Raw genomic sequence first — 8,921 nt, 5'->3', positions numbered from 1 at the left:
GAACGTAAGAAGGGAAGATCAGCATTTATATTTAGCGATTCATCTCACATATTGTGGGTATGTTGTCAGGAGTCCCTGGAAAAGAACACATGCCTGGGAAGGTAGACGATGAGAGGAGAAGAGGAAGAACCTTAGCAAGATGGACTGACTCAGTGACCGTAACAGTGGTCTTCATCCATACCCAGTGGCCATAGTAAGAATGGCAGAGGGTCAGGCAAGTTGTCCATCTGTGGTACACAGGGTACCAGAGTCTACCTGGTGGCACCTACCACCAACACTTGAAGATGGAGCAGCAAATCAGGGTGGCGGTGAAGTTACTGCTCCTACCTCACAGCCGACCTCATGACTCACAGGCAGATTCCCCACCTCAATCTCTGAAATATGAAGATGCCATGCCGACAGTGAATGGGGCAGCTGATACAGAAACCAAAGAATATGGAAATTCCCAGCATGATCAACACGTCTACCATCCAAAAGCAGTAAGTGGGAAATCTGTGTCTTACATGTGCTCCAATTCCTTCTGTGTATCTTCTAGAGAAATGCCCAGCAACACACAGAGGCCCTTTTCAATGGAGCTGACCTTCTCACCACCAACTGGAAAGAAGCAAAGGCGAGAAAAGCCACTCACAATCAAACAGATGCCAGGAAGCACTTTCAAGTTAATTAAAAGGAAATTTATTTTGTTTTACAAATTTTACCCCCTCCCCCCTCCTCACCCATCCATGGCAATCATCAAAGCATTTCATTCTGGTTGTACACTTTTGAAGGGAGTATTTTAAATACGCCACATACTTGTAATTTTCTTGTAAAATCAGTAGGTATTCAAAACTGAAAAGAGGTACATAAATAGTGAGAGGATCATAATTTATACTCATTCTGATTCTGTATCTAGAATAAATAGGAACTGTGAACAGCCATTAAGCAGGATCCTGAGGCTACATTTTCATCTGTGTCATCTTGAATGAGACACCTGTAACTTCCAGTGGTTCTATTTGCCCATCTATACACACAAAACAAATTTCTTCCTCCAAAGAAATCAACAAAGCTGGTAAAACAGTACACAGGGAACACAAACAAAAAACATTCACATCATAAAACAAAGATGTATGATATTCCTACATACTGCAAAGATGAATACATCATATGTAGAAACTACAATTTCTCCATTAAGCTTTGACTCAATAAACTATTATCTCCCAGTTCATTCCGAAAGTCACATTCCAGGCCAGTGATATCCAGAGATTTTTCTATCATGCAACTCATCTATAAAATTTTCTAAGGGAGCTTTGGTGGCCTAGAGGCAAGAAGCTGCACTGCAATCCTGAAGTCATGCAGTTCGAAACCACCAGATGCTCTGCTGGGAAAAGAGGAGCAATCTCCTCCTGTGCCAGTTGGATCCAAATCAATGGTACACAGCAATTAAAAAAAAATTCTGCACACACACATATCCCAAACATTTGTGTACTCATAATCAAATTTATGTCCTAGTACCATGAGACACTTGGAAGGAGGTGTGGCATCCACTTCTGTAATAACAGCTTGCCTCCGGAAACCCTATGAACCTGGAGAAGGGACAATCTCCTCCTGCACAGTCAGATCTAATTGGACAGTACACACAAAATAACAACAATAATAATAAATATTAAAAAAAAGGAAAGAACGTAAGAAGGGAAGATCAGCATTTATATTTAGCGATTCATCTCACATATTGTGGGTATGTTGTCAGGAGTCCCTGGAAAAGAACACATGCCTCAACGGCACTTAACAAGAACAACCATGAGACAATATTCCAAATATTTTATTTCTCAAATCTTATTAGAGTATGGTTGTTTTATTACCTAGTCATGTGCTGGCCTATGGTACAATCGGGAGAAGAAGGATCAGTTAGGACATTTTATTGGTATTTGCTTATGTTGCATAATAGATTCTATACATGTACCTACAGGAGGTCTGGTGGCCAGTCTGTAAGGAGTTGTGATGCTAATGCAAAGGCCGGACCTCTCTCATGTGATCTGTAGCCTCCAAAAACATGCTGGAGGGTCAGGAATGAGTATGTTGCAACTCAACAGCAATTAGAGGAAAATACACCTAACTAGGCAGCAGCTATATCATGTTTCCATGTACTCAACAGCCAAGAAGTGAGCAACATACATCTTCAGAGCTACAAATGACAAGCTTACAATAGACTGCAGAGGGCACAGTATCAATGTACTACTTAAATATCAATAAATCATCATCAATTTCTATTTTATATTTGACATTATTTTTAATATTTTTCTTTGAACTTTTCTTAATGGACTATGAATAACTTAGTATTCGTCAAGTCACTATATTGAAAGCTGAAAAATAAATAACTTAACCTGACACAAGCTAAGTAGCCAAGGTTTGCCTGACTGTATTGCATTAACAAAAATCTTTGGCTTAACTACTTCTTTAAAGAAGTCAGCATTATTTCCCAACAAAGTCAACATACTTTCTAAATTTCACCCAAAGTATGTTTTTTTAAAACTTGAAAAATAAGTTCTTGAACCATATATGTTGTCATTGTTGCTATATGGTGTCAAGTCAGAACCTATCCATAGCTAATCTTCAGCCACACAAGAAGACACTATGTATCCTTTTCCCACAGAGCAGCTCCAGGATTAGAACCAGACACTTCTCAGTTGTCAGCCTAACTCCTTACCACTAGGCCACAAGAGCTCTCTTACTGAGCAATAGCCATCATCATAGTAATGCAAGTACAGTATCTTATAGAATATACAGATTTTTATTCTAACAGTATTTGCCTTCAATCAATGTGATACTGTATAAAACTTATTAATCTTTTAATATTTCCACATCATGAGTTTTCTTAAACAACCTTTAAAAGATACATGTGGAATGGCTGCATTAATCCAGCAGACTGTATATATAGCTGTATAGCTTGTTTCAAAATTTCACTTCAATAAAAAGCACTTGGCATTAATACTTTTTCTATATATCAAAATGTTTACATTTCCCATAATAAAGCTTTTTAGATTATCACATTCACATTTTCGTAGAGTCAGCTATATTTTGAAGGAATCCAAAAACTCCTTTCTAGTTCAAATAAAAGCCTTGGATAACTTGAAGGCCCCTCAAACAGTTTAGAATCCTCAAATTATTAACAACCTTCCACAAATAACATTCTCGTCTTTTTTTAACAACAGGGTTTGGTTTTCTGTTTTATTGGTTTTAACTAAAAGCATACAATGTAAATAGAAAACTAAAATAACTCTAACTACATGCCACAAATCTCACAGGACATTTTCAATAGTGTACAAGTGCAAGATGGAGAATTCAGGAGCAGGTAAATGAGGAAAGGGGGAAAAAATCAACTTAAATTCTCTGAAGTTTACTCCTTATTAATGATCACACAAATGTCTCTAAGACTCTTCTCAAAAGCTAAAATTCTTTTCATGCAAGAATTTTCCCACTTTCAGTGAACTTAAATACTTATTGAAAAGCAGCTATAAACCCCTTGTTTAAAATTCTACGAATCATAGTGCAAACATTCTTCTTATTCCATGGCCATACCCAAAATTGAAATTACCAGAAGAGCTCAGAAGTCATTAGAATTGAAAATAGCAACTGAGATCTAAGGGATTTGAATTCTTTTATTTCTGGGGGATGGGGAGGTGTTTTGATTGTGTGAATACAAGAACATATACTGGGTGCAGATTCACTGGGGGAGAAAAAATATTTAACCTGAAGCAGTAATATAAACCTTCAGGGGTCAGATCCTTGTTAATAAGGTTGCTGAGTGGTATTCGCCTCAACAGCATCTAACAACATCAGTGATAAAGTATTGATAAATTCGGGGTTTCTGAAAGACATGGTATATCTCTAAAAACTGACATCCTGGATTTCAAGCCTACAAAACTGGTTGAACTGTCTAATTAACATTTGCTTTGTCCTCAGATTTTTAAACTGTTGACCTGGAAGGGAACTGCACCTGTTCCTGTCTTTTTTTTGTTTGTTTGTTTGTTTTGTTTTTTTTTTTTTGTTCCTGTCTTTTGAAACTATCTTTCTCAGCCATATATATGTAAACTGTATCTTAAGCTATTTACCAGAAACTGGACGTAGACAATCCATTTGAATGTTAATAACTCTGTTAACTTCGAACCAAAGATAGTAAGATCAAAACTCAAGTACAGAAGGCAGTAACTATATTTACGCTGGGAGGAAGTTTTGAGAAATCCTATCTGCTCTCCAGATTTGTATTAAAGTGCTTTGAAAGCTGCATTCCGTCTTACTGGCAAATGACAAAGGAAAGAATGGTTCACTAAGCATGTTCACTAAACATCACTAAGAAAACACTACAAGATAGTGTTGCTCTTAAATGCTTTTAAAATATACTTGACATCAGTTTTCGTTTTAAAAGTAGTAATTTACTCGGAACACTAGAGTGGAGTAACTGAATCCACGGCTGGGTGGCTCCAGCCACAAGTGAGTAGTCAACAGGGATTTCGTCTTGAAGTAGGTCCCGATCTCCGTTCCTAGCACTAGCTGGCACCGGACACTGATCTTGTGTCTGTACAAGCCGTCAGATCTCAACCAACTCCCTACCGGACAGGAATCAAGCTCCCTAGCAACGGCCCTGCAGGAGCCAGGCACGCGGGCACACTGCTCCCGAAGTGTCCCCAGGCGCAGCTCATGAAGCGTCCATCGGCGGGCGGGCCACGTGCAGGCTCGCCGGCCACGCAATCTGGAACAGAGAGGAAATCCCAACGCAGGGGCGCGTGGCCGGGCACTGGGGTCGAGGAGGACGTGTGGCGCCGGCCACTGCTGGGAGCCGGCTAGGTCTCAGGATGCGCAGACACGAGCCGGCGTGGCCACAGCGACCGGCCGACCTCAGGGCGCACGCGGAGCACGAGGATGACCAGCACAGGCTAGGGTACGGCTCTCCGGGACCTGCCCGCCTAACTGACCTGTGACGCTGGCCCGGATGACCCGCTGCACCAGGGCCTTCATGGCGGCTGGACGACAGTGCGCATGCTCCAGAGTTAGGATCTGGGCTGCCGGGGCTGGCGCCCCCTGCGGATGACACGAGAAATTGCGTAACGTGTCTGTCAAACCCTGGTGGGCGGTGCCACGCCCATTGGGGGCTGGTCACGCCCACTCGGTTGGCTTTATCCACTTTGGCTGGCCGCGCCAACTCGGGGCTGCCCAAGCCAATTCGCAGCACTCTAAATTGAGGAAGAAAGATGCTGTATTCATAGATTAAAGGAACATCTCAAGATATATCCTTAAGTACAGTGTGAATAATAGGATATTGTCCTTATACATACTAGGAAGATCTATTCAATTGCTATTCAGATATTCACTAAAATCAAAGATGAAGAAACTGAAAACTTCTTGAAATTGATCAAGCATGCAATAAAAATGCATTACTAATAATTGGTGACTAGAATGGAAAAGTTGAAAATGAAGAAGATGCCCTTATTGTTGTTGTAGTTATGTGCTGTCGAGTAAGATCTGAACCCCGTTCTGTCCTGTGCCAACCTCACCTTTCCTGATACACAAGAGCTCATTGCAGCAGTGTTGCGGGTCTTCCTTTCTTTCTCTGACTGTTCACCCTTCCCAGCATCATGTCCTTCTTCAAGGAATAGTATCTTCTAATTAAAGTATGTGAGGCAAAGCATCATCATTCTTTCCCCCAAAGACCACTCTGGCTGCCCCCTCTCCAAATAATAGGCCTTTGAAAACCCTACAAACACTAAACAAAGAGGATAGTTATAGAAGTTTAATGGTAGAGACCAGATTGGAAGTCAGTTGAAATATTCTTTTCGGCACAACTCAAAAGCTTAGATTCTTCTCCATCCAACTTTGCAAGCAATTGAGAGGACCATGGTTTATATCAGGAGTAAATTGACATCATTGCTCTTTAAATACTCTGGAGAGATTCCTGACAGCAGATTTTCCCAATACAATTAAACTTTTTTGATTTCTTGACTGCTGGTACCAAGGGTTGTTGATTGTGGATACAAATAAGATGAAATTGCTAACAACTTTAATCTTTTCTCTGCTTCTCATAATATTGCTTATTGGCCTGGTGGTGAGGATTTTTATTTTCTTGATGTTAAGATGGAATCCATATTGAAGGCTGTAATGAGGAAAAACAACAACAAACATCATTTAATAATTGGAACATGGAATATACATAACTTGAATGTTGGAAAATTGGAAATTGTTAAAAATGAAACAAAACACATGAATATTGACATAGAATGCAAGAACATCAACATACTAGGCACTAGTGAGATGAGATGAATCAGCTTTGGCCACTTTGAATCAGATAATCATATGGTATATTATGCAGGGAATGAAAAACTGTGGAAGAATGGCATTGCATTCAGTCAGAAAGTCCATTTCAAGTTCTATCCTAAAATACAATGTTGTGAGTGATAGGATAATATTCATATGCATACAAGGAAGACTCATTAACATGACTATTATTCAAATATATGCTCCTTGGTGCAAGCACTGTGGAAGGTGGTATGGCGCTTTCTCAAAAAGTTGTAAGCAGAGATACCATTAGACCCAGCAGTTCCACTACTGGAAATATACCCCAAAGAGACCATAACTGACATTCAAGCAGATATATGCACACCCATGTTTATCGCAGCTTTGTTCACAATAGCAAGGAGTTGGAAGCAATCTAGGTGCCAATCAACAAATGAATGGATAGAGAAACTCTTGTCATACAATGGAATACTACGCTACATTGAAAAAAAGGAAGTCATGCAATATTATTCAAAATGGGTGACCCTGGAGGACATTATGCTGAGTGAAGTATCTCAGTCACAAAAGGACAAATACTGCATGGTGCCACTGTGTTGTAAAACAGCACTGACATTGGGGTTGGGGGGAGACTGAGAAAGATGGGTTTAGTGATGTATACTGCTTTGAAACAGATAAGGGGGAAAACTGTTCAAAAGGGATATGTGATTAGGTATTTTTGTCATGACAGGAGTCCAGAGTGAAAGCTGCATAGTGGAGTGGAACTCGGGGAGGGTTTGTAAAACAATGAAAGAATTTTTCTTTTACTTTTCCAAGAGGGTAGTGTACTAGGGGCGAGAGTTGGGAGGGGAGAAAAGTGCAACAATGAATGAATGGAAATCCAAAGTCTCTGTAAATTTTCATTGAAATTAATAATAAATTTTAAAAAATATATACGCTCCTACATCTAGAACCAAAAAGGAAGAAACTGAGAATTTTTACCAAATCTTGCAGTCGAAATTAACTGAACACACAACCAAGATGTGTTAATGATAATTGGTGACTGGAATGCGCAAGTAGGAAACAATGAAGAAGGAACAGTTTTGAAAAATATGGGTTTGTTGATAGAAATGAGGCTGGAAACAGAATGTTTGAATTTTGTATTTATAGTGATTTATTCATTGAAAATGTCTTATTTTAAAGACACAACTGACAACTTTACATGTGGATCTCATCTAATGGGCTGCATAGGAATAAAATGTATTACATTTGTGGAAAAAATCCTTGGAGAAGGTCAATATTGGCAGTTAAAACTAGGCGAGGGAGAAACGATGGTAGACTGAGGTGCATCTGATCCAGGCCATGGTCTTCATAACTGTTTGTTATGCATCTGATATCTGGACAATGAATTAGGTTGACAGAAGAAGAATTGATACCTTTGAGGTGTGGTGTTGAGTATTGAAAATATAGGTCTGTCCTGCAGAGGGTAAAACCTGCTCCTTGCAGGCAAGGATTTTGAAACTCTGTCTCACACACATTGGGCATGTCACAAAGAGGGACCAGTCCTTGAAGAGAACATCATGCATTGTAGGGTGAAGGGTCAGCACAAGAGAGAAAGAACCTGGATGAGCTGGATTGACACAGTGTCTGTGACAATGGCCGCAGGATATACGGAAGGTGCTGGCAAGAACTCTCCTCCTGAGGAATGAACTGCATATTTCATCACCTCCAGTTGCTGATGCTTCACCATCCCATCTGCAGTGGCCTACCCCTCCGCCAGGAAGCCTCCTCCTCCAGTGACAATCTGCTCCACCATCGCCAGAGATCCTCATCCAGCGCCGGCTGCCTTCCTCCTCTGCCACCATGGATCCTTCTCCAAAGATTGCCGTCAGTTCCTTTGCCAGGGAGCCTCCTCCACTAGTGACCATGGGCTCCTCCACTGGTTGCCACTTGCTCCTCCACCGCCAGCGATCCTCTTAAAACAGCAGCTGTAAAAAAAAAAAAAAAAAAAAAAAAAAAAAAAAAAAAAACACCCAGCAGCTGTCTGCTCCTCCGCCAGGGAGCCTCTTCTGCCAGTGACCACTGACTCCACCACCAGGAAGCCTTCTCCTGCAGTGGATGGCTGTTCCTCCACCAGGGCGTATCCTCTGTTGGTAACCATGGGTTCCTCCACCAGGTAGCCTCTTCCGCCAGTAGCCACGTGCTCCTCCAATCACCAGGGATCCTCATCCAGTGGTGGCTGCCTGCTTTTTGCCCAGGGTGCCTCCACTACAAGGGAGACTCCTCCACCAATGAACCCGGGCTCCTCCGCCAGGGAGCCTCTTCTGCCAGTGACCACTGGTTTCACCACCAGGGTGCATCCTCTGCTGGTGACCACGGGTTCTTCCACCAGGTAGCCTCTTCCACCAGTAGCCACGTGCTCCGTCACCACCATGGATCTTCATCCAATGGTGGCTGCCTGCTTCTTGCCAAGGGTGCCTGCACTACAAAGGAGACTCCTCCACCAATGAGCCTGGGCTCCTCTGCCAAGGAGCCTTATCTTCCGGTAGCTGCCTACTCCCCTGCCTGGGAGCCTTGTCTGTTCTCCCCCTTCCACGTTTGGAGTTTCCTTCGCTGACAATTAAATACTTCAATGTGGAAAAAAACACACAACAAAAGCTAGGCGAGGGGCAGATTATCAA

The 8,921-nt window shown here is 41.6% G+C and overlaps 1 protein-coding gene across 1 annotated transcript in view; it reads right to left on the bottom strand.

Moving 5' to 3' along the window:
• The window catches only part of LOC102845355 (D-tyrosyl-tRNA(Tyr) deacylase 1-like), a 130,680-nt gene extending 125,688 nt beyond the window's left edge, over positions 1–4,992 (bottom strand). The window contains exons 1-2 of the mRNA XM_006895645.1: positions 4,950–4,992; positions 504–594 (exon numbers count right to left, since the gene is read on the bottom strand). Coding sequence (XP_006895707.1) covers positions 504–594; positions 4,950–4,992 — 134 coding nt within the window. The remainder of the gene's footprint in view (positions 1–503; positions 595–4,949) is intronic.
• Positions 4,993–8,921: the final 3,929 nt, after the last annotated feature.

This window comes from Elephantulus edwardii, unplaced genomic scaffold (assembly GCF_000299155.1).
Source record: "Elephantulus edwardii isolate Elephantulus edwardi_28Jun2011 unplaced genomic scaffold, EleEdw1.0 scaffold00172, whole genome shotgun sequence".
NCBI lineage: Eukaryota > Metazoa > Chordata > Mammalia > Macroscelidea > Macroscelididae > Elephantulus > Elephantulus edwardii.
The sequence above is the reverse complement of the archived record's forward strand: the minus strand, read 5'-3'. Positions and strand labels throughout refer to the sequence as shown.